This window comes from Podarcis tiliguerta (genome assembly GCF_965153285.1).
Source record: "Podarcis tiliguerta genome assembly, chromosome: 13".
Lineage (NCBI taxonomy): Eukaryota > Metazoa > Chordata > Lepidosauria > Squamata > Lacertidae > Podarcis > Podarcis tiliguerta.
In genome coordinates, this window is record NC_139546.1 from 47,383,442 (window position 1) to 47,399,870 (window position 16,429).

At 51.1% G+C, this 16,429-nt stretch overlaps 3 protein-coding genes across 3 annotated transcripts in view; 2 read left to right on the plus strand and 1 right to left on the minus strand.

The window, feature by feature from the left end:
* The first annotated feature begins 64 nt into the window (after positions 1-64).
* Positions 65-4,388, plus strand: LOC310663289 (interleukin-25-like). The gene is made up of 3 exons (XM_083410928.1): positions 65-394; positions 2,433-2,665; positions 3,282-4,388. The coding sequence occupies exons 1-3, from the start codon at positions 377-379 to the stop codon at positions 3,547-3,549; spliced, it is 519 nt and encodes a 172-aa protein (XP_083267054.1). The 5' UTR covers positions 65-376; the 3' UTR covers positions 3,550-4,388.
* Positions 4,389-6,715: 2,327 nt separating this feature from the next.
* On the plus strand, positions 6,716-13,159 carry CMTM5 (CKLF like MARVEL transmembrane domain containing 5). Its single transcript, XM_083410857.1, has 5 exons — positions 6,716-7,320; positions 10,108-10,260; positions 11,144-11,239; positions 11,519-11,597; positions 12,819-13,159. Exons 1-5 carry the CDS (start codon positions 7,222-7,224, stop codon positions 12,833-12,835), a joined length of 444 nt encoding a protein of 147 aa, XP_083266983.1. The 5' UTR covers positions 6,716-7,221; the 3' UTR covers positions 12,836-13,159.
* A 1,233-nt stretch (positions 13,160-14,392) lies between these two features.
* The window catches only part of LOC310663212 (myosin-6-like), a 56,622-nt gene continuing 54,585 nt past the window's right edge, over positions 14,393-16,429 (minus strand). Inside the window, 2 exon segments of the mRNA XM_083410905.1 lie at positions 14,393-14,524; positions 16,059-16,193. Of these exon segments, the coding sequence (XP_083267031.1) occupies positions 14,504-14,524; positions 16,059-16,193 (156 nt within the window). The 3' untranslated portion in view covers positions 14,393-14,503.

Genomic DNA, 16,429 nt, shown 5'->3' on the forward strand with positions numbered 1-16,429 from the left:
AGTCAAAGCAAGTTATGAATAGGTGGGAAAGTCCTGCTATTTAAAATCCCATAGGAAGGAAGGAAGGAAGGAAGGAAGGAAGGAAGGAAGGAAGGAAAATTCAATTTTCTCAGGTGCTAATATCGCACTGGGCTTGATGCCTCCTTGATCCTGGGGGGCACCTTCTATTCCCCATCCAGCATAAGGTACACAAAAGAGACATTGATTATACGTTCAGGAAACAGGCGCTCAGTTCTTTTTTTATTATTCCAAAATTTGCATGGAATAAATGAATGGAATCTTGCCGGCGATAAAATAGGGATTCCGAGGCTCAGAGTGACAGCAGTAGTTCCCTGAGCCGTCTACTGACACGAGGTCCTGCTCCCGGAGATCTGACATGGAGAAGACTCAGCTGGTAAGGGCACCAATCCTGCTCCTTACACGGAGGGAAGGGGAGGGGGAAGGCTGAAGCAGGGTCCATGGGGAGGCCCTTTGGGTTCTGCTGTTGTTCCCAGAGATGTTGGGGGGGCTAGGAATTGTGCTGTTGACTTCCAAGCATAATAACAGATGAATAGCCCCCATCCTCAAAACCTTCAACCCTCTCTTATAAGAACCTAAGGAGGGTCTTCTTGGATCCAAGCAGAGATCCATTCGGCTTCTGAGAGGAGGCAACCAGGTGATCTTTCTGAGGCACTCGGAGGCCCAGCCGCCTCCCGCTCTTCCTTGCCAGTAGCTGCTATTCACAGGTAGAGTGCTGCTGGCCCTGGAGGTTCCATTTTTGTCCTTAAGGCTGAGACCTGTCCAAGGGCCTTCCCTCCTCCGCCACAGCTTCGCCCAATCTCCCTGTCAAAGCCACGTCAGACCGGCCATCTTGTGGAGTGTGGGGAATTATTTTTAATGCCGCCTCCCCATCATTCCTCATATGGTCCAAGCTGGCTGGGACTGGTGAGAGTGAGAGCTGTAAATATAACCGGAGGGCAACCCCTTGATTTATCATCTTCCCACCTTTCTCAAGTTTCCTTTCTGCAATGACTCCCAGTCTAGTTTCTCAAACTTGGGTATCCACTGTTGTTGGACTACAACTCCCATCATCCCTAGGAAGCAGGACCAGGGGTCAGGGACGATGGGTGTTGTAGTCTAGCCACACGAACTGGGTCTCCCCCACCCGATCTAAATGGAATCTGATTTTTGCTCATTCGTTGTGCTCTACATTATTCATTGACTCCTCATCTGTTTAATTTCTGTCCGTCTGGAAACTTGGTAGGCGTGAGGGGGGACTAGGGACACAGCAGCCATATTGATCCCTGTATTCTGGAGACGGGAATGAATTTCCACTCTCCATTCACTCGGTCTAGCGACTGTGTGGGGCTGCCCCACGTTGCTCCCTGGCTCATTGAGGTGACCTAGAAAAAGAGGAGGGAGAGCAAAGGCCACTTTGTCCGAAGGGCAAGCATTGTCCTGACTTTGGCACGTGAGATTTCCAAATGGGGGGCGAATGGCTGGGCTGTGAGTCTGAATCCCCCCCCCCCCACTAAGGGGTGAGCACCTGAAATGTAAAAAAAGTAGCATGTCAGGGAAATAGGACTAAGCCAGCCTTGTCCCTTATATGCTAGATTTTGATGTGCAAGGAAATTGCGGCTGTTTTCTTCTTCCTTCTATCCCTCTCATGGGGAGGATTCCAATTTTGCTTACGCATTTCTTCAGAAAGATTGACAAGCAGCTTAATCAAAGAGCTCCAAGTGGTGTGTGTGTGGAAAATGCACATAAAACACAGCTTCAATTTTAAATGTGTATCTCTAACTGTATACCTATATAGATATATTGCATTGTTATATGTAAAATATATCATCTACTATATAATATACTTATCATTAGAGCATATATAGTAAGCGTTTAAAATTATTTTATTTTACAAAAATGGTTGAAATGACGCAGTCCAGGAAAGACTTGATTCTGCCAATTTTGCAGGCGGGTTTTTGGAGAGATTCCTGCCCACGTTATTCTGGGAATAGAATACAGTGGTACCTCAGGTACCTCGGGTTACATACGCTTCAGGTTACAGACTCCGCTAAGCCAGAAATATTACCTCGGGTTAAGAACTTTGCTTCAGGATGAGAACAGAAATCGTGCTCCGGCGGTGCGGCAGCAGCAGGAGGCCCCATTAGCTAAAGTGGTGCTTCAGGTTAAGAACAGTTTCAGGTTAAGAACGGACCTCCAGAACAAATTAAGTTCTTAACCCAAGGTACCACTGTACTCCAACTTCGGAAGGCTGCGAGGAAAAGGGGGTGGGAAATGGGCTGCTAGATTTCTCTGTATGGCAAATGAATGTTTTGTGCAGTCCTGTTTGGGCTCTTCCACCATGACTAGTTGTGACCGCTGCCCCCTCTTGCCCTTCCTCCCTCCCTCCCTCCCTCCCTTCCTTCCTTCCTTCCTTCCTTCCTTCCTTCTCCTAGGCTGCGATGTGCTTCCTGCTCTCGACCTTGGTGGCCAGCCAGGCCTTCCAATGCATGTCCTCCTCCAACTGTTGTGAAGAGACGACACTCAGTAAAGTTGTGAAGAAACTCACTGACCATTCCTCCCAGTCCGCCCATTCTGCCCGTTCCTCCCGGTCTGTGTCTTCCTCTGACGACTGCCGCTCGATTCCTGGTGCAAAGAACGTGGCCTCCAGTTCTCCTTGGCGATATGTGTAAGAGAGAACAATCGTACCTTTTATTCCTTTGCCCTCTCATCTGTCCTCTTTTCATAGAATCGGAAGGGACCCCCAGGGTCCTCTAGTCCACCCCGCCCCCTGCAATGCAGGCATCTCCAAGTGTGGTCTCCCATCCAATTTGAAACCATACCGGACCCTGCTTAGCTTTCCAAATGTGCTGGCAGTTTTACTGCTCCACCACTGACTAGAAATAAAAAGGCATCCTTTCGGCCCTGCCAAGCACCACCCACAATGCCCTCCAGATTTCCCAGAGGGCTCAGCTGGTTTAGAGCTGGGTGCTGAGGGGGCTGAGGTTGCAGCTTCGATTCCTGAGGGGGACAGCTGCATATTCCTGCCTCGCAGGGACTGGTTGCTTCTCAGGGTCCCTTCCAGTCAGACCAGTTTCAGGGGTGACTGGAGTTCCTTTCCAAGATATCTGGAGACTAATCTAAGCCAGCATTAGTCCCCCAAAAGCCCTCATCCCACACTTTATTTTATTTTATTTTATTTCTCCTTTGCTCCGCAACCAGCATCCCAGTGCATTCCCCCATCAGACCACCATCCAATCCTAAAAAGGTCAAAAACAGACCTGTCCTTTCTCTTGCTCCCCCAGGGAAGACATTGAGGACTCCCGCTACCCTCGACTCCTCTGGAAAGCCCAGTGTATCTGCCAAGATTCCTGCGTCTCCTTGAGGCACCCTGTGGAAAATGCCACCCAAAAGAGCTTCGTCCAGAAGGAGGGAAACGGGATGTCCGTCCCAATCTTTGCTGACATGACCGTCTACTATCGGAGGCCTTGTGCAAATGTCAACAAGTCCTTCTACCTTGAGCGGCAGAAATATCCTTTGCCCGTGGCCTGCACCTGTGTGGCCACACAGTGAGGCTTCGAAGCGGGAAGAGCAAAACCGTGGATGGGATTCAGAGGGAGGGAGCCTCTGAACATGTGCAGAGTTCATTTCCCTCACAGGCTGCCACCCGCATGTCCACCCACAGGACCTGGGTACACCAGAACCTCACTGTCTCTTTGCTCATTTCTAACTTTAGAATAAATTGCAGTGAAAAGGAAAAGCTCCCTCAACTGATCTGTTGAACTCGGATTCAAATCTTTGGCTTCCCCCAAAGGTCGCTGAGGAGCAGCTGGAACAGCATAAATAAGGAACAGGATCGGGGATGGCGTTTCTGGCGCTGTTGCAGAATCCCAGCCCCCTCTGGGCCCTTGGGGGGCTGTCAGGACAGCGTATCCTAGAGATGGGTGGGCTTTGTAGCGTAGACCATGCAGGGAGAAAGCGGAAGGGCTTGTTCCAACACACTCAGATATATCAATTGGGGGCTATTGGATTCTATTGCAGATCAACCCAGATTAAGTAAATCCTTGTCTCTCTCTTACTGCAGTTTGCCCACTCTGCCAAAAGTCGGGAGTCAACTTCTTCTCCTGCAAACGCTCCTCTGCCTTCTAACGTGTGCTTAGCTGCGAATTTTCTGTTAGACGTAGAGGTGTATTCGCAAGAGGAAAAAGTTGGCCACCCACTAAATATCTCTACATCTGGCCGGATATTTCTAAAGACATAGGAGCAGGGTCCACAGAAAAAGTTGGCAACTCTAAGTGACATTAGAGAATAAAGTTAGCGAGAGGCAAAGGAAATGGCGACGGGGGAAATGTTCACACATGAATTGTGGCAGGAGCAACTTGTTACAGAAGAATATCATCCCCTGATAAGCCTTGCCATCCCTGATCCTGGTTTGTATGTGTGGCCCTCTGCTCATCTCTATAGCTAGCAATGCCCACATTTATAGGTCAGGATCATTTCTCAAATATTTGTACACTTGCACCAAAATCCGCTGAAACATCTTGCCTTATTTTTTTTAAAAAAATTCAATAAAACATTCTAACAACAGCAGAATCTGTCTTGCCTTTTTAATCGAGAGAAAACAGGACTCCTTCTCTCTTTACAGGCGGTTGGGCTAGATGATCCACTGTGTCCCTTCCAACTCAGCCCTTCTACGATTCTGTGATTCCCTGCGGTTGATACGTCCATGGCCCCCACACCTCTGCTGCTGTCTCTCCCTTTTCGTGAGAGTCCCAGACTTATCCCAAGGAATATCTTTTCCTCTCCCGCCGCTTTCATCTCTCGCCAAAGTGTGCTGAGTGCTCCCGCCTTAGATTTTGTGCATGATTCCCAAATGAAGCTGTTAGCTACTTTTCCTTTGGGAATATACTTAAGGCTTAAAGGATCCACACTGCTACCTGCAACCATGATGTCACGGTGCCAGCCGTGTGATGTCATCATACTTGCCACCACCCAAGAGCCCAGAGAACCAGCTTGTGCCGTGAATTTGCCACGTTTCAATGTCACTCCGCTTCGTTTGGGGCAAGAATCTGGTGCAGGGAGCAGCTGTTGAACAGACAGAAATATCACAGGTGATGCAAGACGGTACACAGGAAAGAGAACGCACCACCTGTTGCATTTCCTCCTGCTGCACACAAGACCCAGGCTCAGAAGTCCAGCAAGGGCGGCGGGAGATGGTATCCCGCTCTCTAACCACTGGGCGATGCTACCTCCCAAGCTCTGTGTGGCTTATCTGGCTTCAATGAGAGAGATGGTAAGCTGGATATTACAGACACCAAACTCCCCCGTATTAGTGCCAACATTTTCCAGGCAGGGAAAGGCGTGGGAACCTTCCTGGGACTTCCTTCCTTTGTGTGTGAGTTGTAGGTGCACAGTGATAGGTGTGGTGGCACTCTGCACATGCTCAAAGAGGCCATGCCTGTGTTGGTTACTGCACATATTCTCAGATGGAACTTTCCAGGATTGAGATTTTGGAAGGTGGAATCCGAGGCTGCTTGGGCCCAGGGAAAAGGAGAGCCCCATAATTCACACCCATAGCATTCCCGTTCTTGGGATTCCCACTCTGTTTACTTTGCCATGGTTACCCAGCGTATTATCGCAGGTATTTTCCTGCCCGTCTAAAACGTGGAGTGAGATGCAAATCTCCTGCAGTAGCCACGGAAAGCTGGCTGGGATTTCCTTCCGAAACAAAGTGACACGGGTGTCCCTGGGAGACAGGAGAAAAACCTCTGGCAAGTGGGGGGTGTGTGTGTGAAGGGGGCTGTGCCCCACATGCTCCACCCAGGAACACCTCCATCACACATCAGAGCGAAGGGAATCCTGGAAATAGAAAACAGTAAGGCAGTGGTTTTCAACCTTTTTGAGTCCATGGCTCCCAACACTGACATTTGCCTGGATGGCCTAGTTAGTTAGAACATGGTGCTGATAAGACCAGGGTTGCAGGTTCGAATCCCGGATGGGACAGCTGGATTAGAGGGGGAGGGGCTCCTTCTAACAGTTCTGTGATTCTTCTTGATCACTCCTGACCAATTTGTGCCCTTGCCCCTGATCCACTGCGCCTGGCTTTCTGAATCAGAGAACCTTAAAGACATCATTGTTGTTATTGTTTAGTTGTTTAGTCGTGTCCGACTCTTCGTGACCCCCTGGACCAGAGCACGCCAGGCACTCCTGTCTTCCACTGCCTCCCGCAGTTTGGTCAAAGTCATGCTGGTAGCTTCGAGAACACTGTCCCACCATCTCGTCCTCCGTCGTCCCCTTCTCCTTGCACCCTCAATCTTTCCCAACATCAGGGTCTTTTCCAGGGAGTCTTCTCTTCTCCTGAGGTGGCCAAAGTCTTGGAGCCTCAGCTTCAGGATCTGTCCTTCCAGTGAGCACTCAGGGCTGATTTCCTTCAGAATGGAGAGGTTCGATTTTCTTGCAGTCCATGGGACTGTCAAAGACCTCATTGGTTTTTCGCAACTCCCAAGGAAACCTTTCCAAGACAGCGGGACGCGCCCTGCCCTCTTCACCCAGCGACCCCTACTGGCGGAAAAGCGCAAGTCCTTTTCCCCAGTGCACGGGGCGCCTCCCCTGCTCTCTACCGCCCCCTGCGGCCTTTTCTCGTCACTGCAGCCCGGGGCCCGTCCACGCCTCCCCCCCCCCCCGCGCCCCACACTTCTTTCTTTTCCTCCCACGCTCTTGCAAAGCATCTGAACGGGTCGCGGCGGAGAGAATGCGGTCCATTCACTTCTGCCCTCCGGCCTCCCGTCCCCCCAGACAATGCGGCCCTTGTTCTCCTCGGGGCAGCCCGTTCCTGGCCCTCGAGAGACAATCCCCCTCCTTGTCCGGCCATAGGGGGGGGGGCTGAGTGGGCAGGTGGGCCCAGAGACCCGCCACCCGCGCCACGGCCACCCCTGGTGGTCCTGGGGGCCGGAGAGGCACTCGGGGGCCAGAAGGCAGAGTCTCCCTTCTGGAGCCTCGACGGGGCGGACCCTTCCTCTCCATCCTCTCCCTTCATTTCATTTTTCCTCCTCTTCTCCCTCCAGCCCCCTTTCTTCGGGCTTCCTCCCCGCCTCCCCGGCGTGGAAATCCGGCTGGGTGCCAGGTCGAGAGGAACAGGCTCCGTCTTTCAACTCCCCCCCCTCTTTTTTTCCTTGGGTCTTCCCCCCCCCCATCGACCCTCTTTCCCCAGCAGCGCCCTCCCTCCAGCCAGAGGCAGCCAGCAGGATGGGCGAGCCCCAGGAAGGACCTGGGGGGCTGCGGGGCTTCTCCCTCGACAAGGACTTCCTGCGCTCCCCCAAGGGGGTGGTGATGGAGGCAGAGCTGGTAACGGAAGACCCCCACCCTCCTCCTCCTCGTTCCCTGCCCCCCCCCGCTTCTTCCCCCTTCTCCTTCCACCCAACACTTTCTCTCCATCCTCTTAAGTCTGTGGTGCCACGAACTAAAATTTTTCAAACTCCGGAGTCTGGATTTAAAATGGTCTTCTGGGGAAGCCCCTCTCTGAGCTGCTCAGGGATCATGTTTCACTTAGCTCATTCAGAAGTGGGTCAGCCCCCTAGCCAATCCTGCTGGGGGGGGTTGTTATTTGTGGGGGGTGGGGTAAGGTCCGGCTCGTTCTTTTGAGTGGGGCCCTCAGTGGCGTAGCGTGGGTTGTCAGCACCCGGGGCAAGGCAAGTAATTTGCGCCCCCTAACCTGTGGATTTGCGCCCCCTAACCCCCAGATGTTGCACCCGGTGCGGCCGGCCCCCCCCTGCACCCCCCACGCTACGCCACTGGGGGCCCTATCCTGGTGGCAGTGGTGTAGCGTGGGTTGTCAGCACCCGGGGCAAGGCAAGTAATTTGCGCCCCCTAACCTGTGAGCCAGGTAGGGGCAGAGAGCTGCGAGTGCAAGCGCCCCCCCCAGATGTTGCGCCCGGTGCGGCTGGCCCCCCCTGCACCCCCCACGCTACGCCACTGCCTGGTGGCCCCTCTCTCCTTGCTTTTCTTTCCTTCTGCCTTTCTTCATTAATTCATTCATTTGATTCATCCCCTCCTTTTTAGGACTTTGCCTTTTTTTCTTCCACGCTTTCCCCAATCGTTCCTCTTTTCCCCCCATAAAACTAAAGAATTGGAGAGTTAGAGGTCTCGTCTAGTGCAACCCCTTGCAGTGCAGAAACCTCTGCTTTTCTTAATTCCTCTTTCGCAGACCTTTTCATTTTTCCTCTGTAGGTCTTTCAGTCCTTCCATTTGGCTGGCTTAATTTTCATTCCTTCTCTGCTAATTCCTGTGAATCCCGTGAATGCCTCTCTCTGCCTTTTTTTTGCTCTCCCTCCATTCTTTCGGAGGAGGTTCTCCTCTTTGAGGGAGGCTTGGGTGGGTGGGGGTCCACTTCTTTAACTAAAATGTATAGCCCAGAGCTGGGGTACGGAAGACGGTGGTTTTAAGGCAGGGACTGTGGGGGGAAAGGGCTTCTGGGAGATTTTATTCCAAAAGTCTGCGCAGTGGGGTGGCTGGAGAAATGAACAAAACCACTGATATTCCACTGGCCCTGAGCACAGGTTGATTATCTTTGTGTATACAACATATACCCATTATTATCATTATTATTATGTATATTGATTTAGAGAATCAAAAAAACGAAAGCACAGGTCTGTGTGAGTGTCTGGATCCCATACATTCAAAGTTTCTTTTTTAAAATCCTCTTTAAAAAAATCAAATTGCTTTGATTTTGATCATGGACCCCTTTCTAATTATGGACCACACTCCCATTCCCTCTTGGTATCTTTTATGATCAGCTCAGTAAATCACATAGCTATTCCAAATCTTCTTATGGACAATTACGACAACTTTTCCTTTTTTCCAAAAAAAACCCCAAAACATTTTTTCTTTCGTTTCTTTTTTCTGAAACTCGTTTGCTGTTACAGGTATTAAATTTCAATTCAAATATTTTTTTGGGGGGGGGATGGAAACAAAATATTTGGGGGGGCACTTTTGGGTGAGGGGAGAGCAGCCAAAATGTAGAATCACAGAATTGCATCTAGCCCAACCCCCTTGCCATACAGGGATCTCAGCTAAAACATCCCTGACAGAGAGCCACCCAACCTCTGCTTAAAAACCTCCAGTGGAGAGGAGACCATGGCAGTGGGGTCTGCTTTTGAGTTGAGTTCTCCAGAAATCTTCATGGGGGAGATGTCACTCAAAGCAGGGGGGAGCATTTACACCTGAAAAGTATTTTAGAAGGATGGAAGTGGTGGGAGTACAGTGGTACCTCGGGTTAAGTACTTAATTTGTTCCGGAGGTCCCTTCTTAACCTGAAACTGTTCTTAACCTGAAGCACCACTTTAGCTGATGGGGCCTGCCGCTGCCGCTGCCACACAATTTCTGTTCTCATCCTGAAGCAAAGTTCTTAACCCGAGGTACTATTTCTGGGATAGCAGATTCTGTAACCTGAAGCGTATGTAAACCGAGGTACCACTGTAGTTTCTGCTGGTTTTTTTCCAAAGGAAAAGTTCCAAATCTGCAACGCTGAGCGCAGAGCTAAGAGGAGAGATTGTAAATCCAGAGCAAAGGTGTGGGGGTTTTTTGTGTGTGAAGATGAAATCAGGCTACAAATTATGCCATCTGGGATCATGAATTGCTGGGAAGGAGTGTGGTGTGTGTGTGTGTGTGTGTGTGTGTGTAGAGCAGTGGCGTAGCATGGGTTGTCAGCACCCAGGGCAAGGCAAGTAATTTGCGCCCCCTAACCCGGGGCAAGGCAAGTAATTTGCCCCCCCCCCGCTGCACTGTCCCTCCCCCAGATAGTCCCTCGCTCTCCCTCCGCACCGCACCGCACGCCTGGCACCCTCCCCTCCACAGTGGGCGGCGACCGGCGGCTCGGATCGGATTTGCACAGCCAGCACTGCAGTGAGAGAGAGTGAGTGAGCCAGGTAGGGGCAGAGAGCTGCGAGTGCGAGCGCCCCCCCCCCAGATGTTGCGCCCGGTGCGGCCAGCCCCCCCTACACCCCCCACGCTACGCCACTGGTGTAGAGTCCATCTCAAAAGAGTAGGGTTATATTTTATATATATGAAAGTGAGCTCCCTTGGGACTGCACGTCACACCTGTCCTTTTGCCTCCCGCTTGCCCCCTTCCTCCAGGGCCTCTGCTTCCTGGTCTTCCTGCTGCTCACAGCTTCCATTTCCGCCTACATGGGTGCAGCCCTCCTGGAAGTGCTGGTGACACTGGCGTTCTTGGGACTGCGGGCGACACACTACTACGAGCGCCTGACTCGCGTCAACTGGCCCTGCCTGGTGGGTAGCCATGCTTTTCCCCAGAATCTCCTTTGCAGCACTTAGTCATGCTCCCCGCGGCCAATGTCTTGTCGAAAGAGGCATTGGAGTCGACTGAGCAACACCGAAGCGCATTGACACGCCTTCCTCTGTGCCAGATTTCCTTCTTGTGCTGCGGCAGGACAGTAGCTTTGTCTGCCTTCCTGGATTGGATTTTGCCATTTGCACGCTTTCTGGTACAGTGGTACCTCAGGTTAAGTACTTAATTCGTTCCGGAGGTCCGTTCTTAACCTGAAACTGTTCTTAACCTGAAGCACCACTTTAGCCAATGGGGCCTCCTGCTGCCGCTGTACGATTTCTGTTCTCATCCGGAAGCAAAGTTCTTAACGTGAAGCACTATTTCTGTGTTAGTGGAGTCTGTAACCTGAAGCGTCTGTAACCTGAAGCGTATGTAACCCGAGGTACCACTGTACTGGTTTCAACGGGTCTTCCCGCCCGCAGCTCAGCCCTCAAGAAGAGGAGGTTAAGGGGTGATATGATAGCCATGTTCAAATATATAAAAGGATGTCACATAGAGGAGGGAGAAAGGTTGTTTTCTGCTGCTCCAGAGAAGCGGACACGGAGCAGTGGATCCAAACTACAAGAAAGAAGATTTCACCTAAACATTAGGAAGAACTTCCTGACAGTAAGAGCTGTTCGACAGTGGAATTTGCTGCCAAGGAGTGTGGTGGAGTCTCCTTCTTTGGAGGTCTTTAAGCAGAGGCTTGACAACCATATGTCAGGAGTGCTCTGATGGTGTTTCCTGCTTGGCAGGGGGTTGGACTCAATGGCCCTTGTGGTCTCTTCCAACTCTATGATTCTATTCTATGATTCTCAATGACCCTCCTCTCTCCTCCCGCCGCAGGATTTCCTTCGCTGCATCAGCGCCGCAATAGTCTTCACGGTAGTGGCCTTTGCCGTCATTGCTGCCAGCCACGAGGGATCTGCCGTGTCTGCCTTTGTGAGTTATCAACCCTCTCCCTAAAAACTCCCCTTTCTGGCCACGCCCCTTATCGGAGCCCCTCCCCAAGGGGCGTGGCATATAGACAGACAGCCAACCCACTGCAAGGCAGGACTGTGTGGGTTCTGTCAGAGACCTGGCTCGACCAAAGATGTGCTTCCAAATGTGGGGTGCTTGAGGGGTACCACCCCCCAAAAAATTCCACGTTCCCCCAATCTGTTATCATTCCCTCCCCTTCTACCTCCTGCCATTCACTCACAATTCTTGGTCCCTTCGCAGGTCTTCAGCCTGATTCTCATTGCCGTCTTCTGTTTCGACGCCTACAAAACTTACAGGGCAGAAATGGGGGCCGACCAGGGTGAGTGGCGCCGGGGAGAGGGTGCTGCCAAGGGGTGGGTGCAATGGTGGCATGGATGAAGCCTGGGGCAGAAAAACGGGGGCCTCCCTGCAGTAGTGAATGGAATGATCCTCAAGGTGCCTGGCATTTTATACAAAATTTAAGACGGCAGGTCCCTGCCCCGCTGAGCCTACAGTCTGTTGGATTTTTAATGTTTTTGTACAAAGATTTTTCTCCTTTATAAACCACATTAATTTTTACTTATTATAATGTAACAGATCTACTAGTTGTGGTTCATTTTTTTGAATTGAAGGCTTGTGAAATAAGGAGCCTACAGTCTAAAGTTTGACACAGGGGAAACAGGGGAAAGGGAAGGAATTGGAGCGGGTGGATCAACCGAGAGGCAGCATGTCAGGGGTTGCCAACAGTGCGCTCGTGGGCGCAGCCGTGCTCTTGAGTTCTTCCCCTGGTGCCCATGACACCCTGAGCCCTTCCTCGCTGCCCCCTTGCTCATGGTGGTAGGGGTTGCCTAGGATTACATAGAGTTGAAGGAGGAAGTTGGAAGAGTGACACTCTATCCTATTTCCTCTTTCAGCTCTATGTGCTTTTAAGGCCCAGGTCAGTCCTGCCTGATGCAACATTCACCGTATATTTCGCTCTATAAGACGCACCAGACCACAAGACGCACCTGGTTTTTGGAGGAGGAAAACAAGAAAAAAAAAATCTGAATCTCAGAAGCCAGAACAGCAAGAGGGATCGCTGCGCAGTGAAAGCAGCAATCCCTCTTTCTGTTCTGGCTTCTGGGATAGCTGCGCAGCCTGCATTCGCTCCATAAGACGCACACACATTTCCCTTTACTTTTTAGGAGGGAAAAAGTGAGTCTCATAGAGCAAAAAATACGGTAGCTAGATCATTTGGAAAAGCAGAGTGTGCTGCCTGCATTCGTTCTCTCTTTCTCAGCACCTGCAATGCAACAATTTTTTCTAGACTTCCACCATGTTGCCTCCTACTCTCCTTTTCTCAGAACTTAAAAAGCCCCCAGGTGCTTCACCCTTCCTTCACCAGGTTTACTCTGAGTAGGGCTAGCAGCATTGAGCTTTGGCCGAGGGAGGGACAGAGTGGAAAGGCAGACCCACAGATGACGGAGGAAACAATGTACAACTTGCCGTCCTCACAGCAGGGTTGACTGTCCTCTGACCCAGAGATGCAACTGACCTTGTGAACGCTCTTTCTCTCTTGTAGACCCTGATCTGGGCTGAGTGTCCCTGCGATCAACACACAGCTGCTGCTGCTGCCCTACATCGCTCGCTCCCCTGCCCCACAGCCTTTCTGCAGCTTCCTTGACCCCTTCTTCCTCGCTCTGAAGACGATGCTTCTATCTTCTTCCCCAAAGACCAGTGGGGTGCTGCTCACTGCTTCTGTGGGAGCAAAGGCCCACCCCACAACAGACCCACTTTGCTGAATCCCACCCCCCATCAAACTGGAACGTGGATCCTGGGTGGCTGAGCTCCTGGGTGTTCCCCCCCTTCCCTTTTGTATTTAACTTGACAAGGAGACGTAATTAAAAGGTGCTTTTAATATGGTACGCTGGCCTCTTATGTGCCCACACACGCACGAGTGGGGGATGCGCATGGGTGAGTGTGAGCGCATGAATGTACAACCGCTGCGCTCAGGTCCCGTTTGTGGGCTTCTGGTCGCTGCTGTGAGAACAGGATTTCAGGCTGGAGGGGGTCGCAGGCCTGATCCTGCGGCAGGACTCTTCGGATGCTCTTACGACTGCGCAAGGAGCACGTCCCACGAGTGTGGGTGCACAAAAAATCTTGGGCTTTTGTCTCTGCTTGCAAGCGCCTGGATTTGCGGGTGGCACACAGGGACGCTTGGAGATCTGCGGATCTGAGGAAGTGTGCCAAAAGTGTGAGCTGAGAAAGAGGCGTGGAAGGAGGGTGACGGCTAGGAAAAAGTAAAACAGAACGTTGCAGAGGGGATAGTTTCTTGGTAGAGATGAAATGAGACAATGCGAAGGCAGGATGAAAAGGCGGACAGGTCCGTGTATTAAGCTGGAAACCATTGTCTGTAGGAGGCCCCACATAATGTTCACACTCTAACTCATGGGTAGGCAAACTAAGGCCCGGGGACCGGATCCGGCCCAATCGCCTTCTCAATCCGGCCTGCAGACGGTCCAGGAATCAGCGTGTTTTTACATGAGTAGAATGTGCCCTTTTATTCAGAATGCATCTCTGGGTTATTTGTGGGGCATAGGAATTCGTTTGTTTTTGGGGGTTTTCAAAATATAGTCTGGCCCCCCACAAGGTCTGAGGGACGGTGGACCGGCCCCCTGCTGAAAAAGTTTGCTGACGCCTGCTCTAACTTCTGAGCGTGGGAGGAAGGGGGAAATCAGTCTCAGAGAAACCCTGGCAGGGACCTCCCCTGTCAGTGTTCAGTTTGACCACAAGAGGGAACAACTCACACCAGTATGAGCCAGAGAAAGCTATTGAGAAAAATTCAAGCTATCACAGTTGTTTGGAAAACCAGATTTTCACATTAATAGGATAATGAAAGTCTTCTTTAAACAGCAACATAAGAAGCGGAGAGAGAGAGAGAGAGAGAGAGGCAGCTTTGTGTTAAGAGTTGCCCTCTTTTTTTTTCCTGGGAAGGGTCTTGTGCTTTTTCAATATCTCCATGGCAGGCAGGCATTCAATAGGTGATGTTAAAAATCTATTCATGTTTAATTTCTGCCTGTTGCCAGGCTGTCAGTGGCACAGCGCAGCAACCCTATTCTCTCTGAGCAGCACATGATGAGGACGGCAATGTCAGGATTAAATTTGCTGTTCAACTTTATTAATTGGATTATATTAATGCTACATCTTATTCAGTGAAAGGGGCTGGAGAAAAAGCCCTTCAGTTCAACCGAGGATCTGAAAACCTCCTCACTCTTCATCATGAAGTTTCTGGAAGAGAGAAGCACAGAAGGAAAGGATGGGGGGGGATTAAAAGGAGGAGAGTATGACAGTGGTGTAGCGTGGGGGGTACAGGGGGGGCCGGCCGCACCGGGCGCAACATCTGGGGGGGGGCGCGGAAGAGACTCGCGTGCTAAAATCCACGGGTTAGGGGGCGCAAATTACTTGCCTTGCCCCGGGTGCTGACAACCCAAGCTACACCACTGGAGTATGATGAGCACAGAAATAAAACAAGGGAGACAGTAGCAGGATGCAACATTTAAAAGGGCAGGAGATGTGCTCTGAAATCACCTTTGTTGCCATGAAAACGTGCATATGTATTCCTGTCCTAGGGAAAAACCTCCTAAACAATTCTGGAACTTTTCATTGTATTGGAGAAAAGCTAGCTTTAAGCAGGGGGGTCTATTGGCTCATGCCAGTGCCGTCACCAACATACCAAAAACTACCTCAACATTTTGGAGCAGCTCTTCAATATGTTAACATTTTTGACTCAGAGAAGACCCGTTGAAATGAATTACCATGACTATTAATTTCAGTGGATCTACTCTGAGTAAAAGTTACTTTACCTTTGTGAATTTTGGGAGGGAGGGATGGGGGTGAATGTGTAGGGTGTGGAGCTTAAGTGCAAATGCGCAGCCTGATTCAGTGGAATGGAAAAGAAACGCCAAAGGCTTGTTCACACAATATGCTGAACCCAGGTACAAGCTGCCTCTACACATGCACAAGTGTTTGTGTGAAAGGGCGTACACTCGTTGATTTGTACAGCTCAGTGAGCTGTGGAGGTTAGAGCATCAGACTAAGACCTGGAAGATGAGGGTTCGAAATCCCCGCTCGGGCATGAAGCTTACTGGGTGACTTTGGGTCATTCTCTGCCCTTTAGCCTAACCTACCTCACATGGCTATTGTTGGAGATTAAACGAGGGGGAAGAAGAAGAAGAAGAAGAAGAAGAAGAAGAAGAAGAAGAAGAAGAAGAAGAAGAAGAAGAAGAAGAAGAAGAAGAAGAAGCAGCAGCAGCAGCAGCAGCAGCAGCAGCGGAGGAGTTTGGATTTGATATCCCGCTTTATCACTACCCTAAGGAGTCTCAAAGCGGCTAACATTCTCCTTTCCCTTCCTCCCCCACAACAAACACTCTGTGAGGTGAGTGGGGCTGAGAGACTTCAGAGAAGTGTGACTGGCCCAAGGTCACCCAGCAGCTGCATGTGGAGGAGCGGAGACGCGAACCTGGTTCCCCAGATTACGAGTCCACCGCTCTTAACCACTACACCACACTGGCTCTCCCACACTGGGGAGAAGAGCTGCGTAGACCACCTTGAGCTCCAAGGCGGGGTACAAAGGCAATTAATAACGAAATGATAATAAATTGTGTACACAGACTGTACATGCATTGCACGTCACGTGCACAACTCAGTTGTTTGTGTACACAGATTGCGGCCTGGCTGAATGTAATGTGTGAACAGGACAAAGGGCAAGTTGGGGTTTCTCCCCAGAGCCCACCTGCCTCCCTCAGCCGGCCACGACACTCACCTTCCCTCCCACATCGCGGGTCTTGGCCTTCAGCTTGTTGACCTGGGACTCGGCGATGTCCGCCCGCTCCTCGGCCTCATCTAGCTCGTGCTGAACCTTCCGGAACTTGGCCAGGTTGCTGTTGGCCTGCTCCTCCTGCGGGTGGGGCAGGAGGTAGAGGGGAAGAGAAGGTGGGAAAGCTCAGAAAAGGGCAGGCAAAATGACCCAGACTCCTCAATAAGCGAAGGTTGCAGTGGCTTTGGGAAGGCAGCACGAGGGCTGGGTGTGAGCTGTGCCAAAAAAGGGCTTTGAGGGACACATGCGGCCCTCCGGCCACACCTTGAAGAAAACACATTGGGAAGAGCTGACATAGAAGTTTATGAAATTTTGCC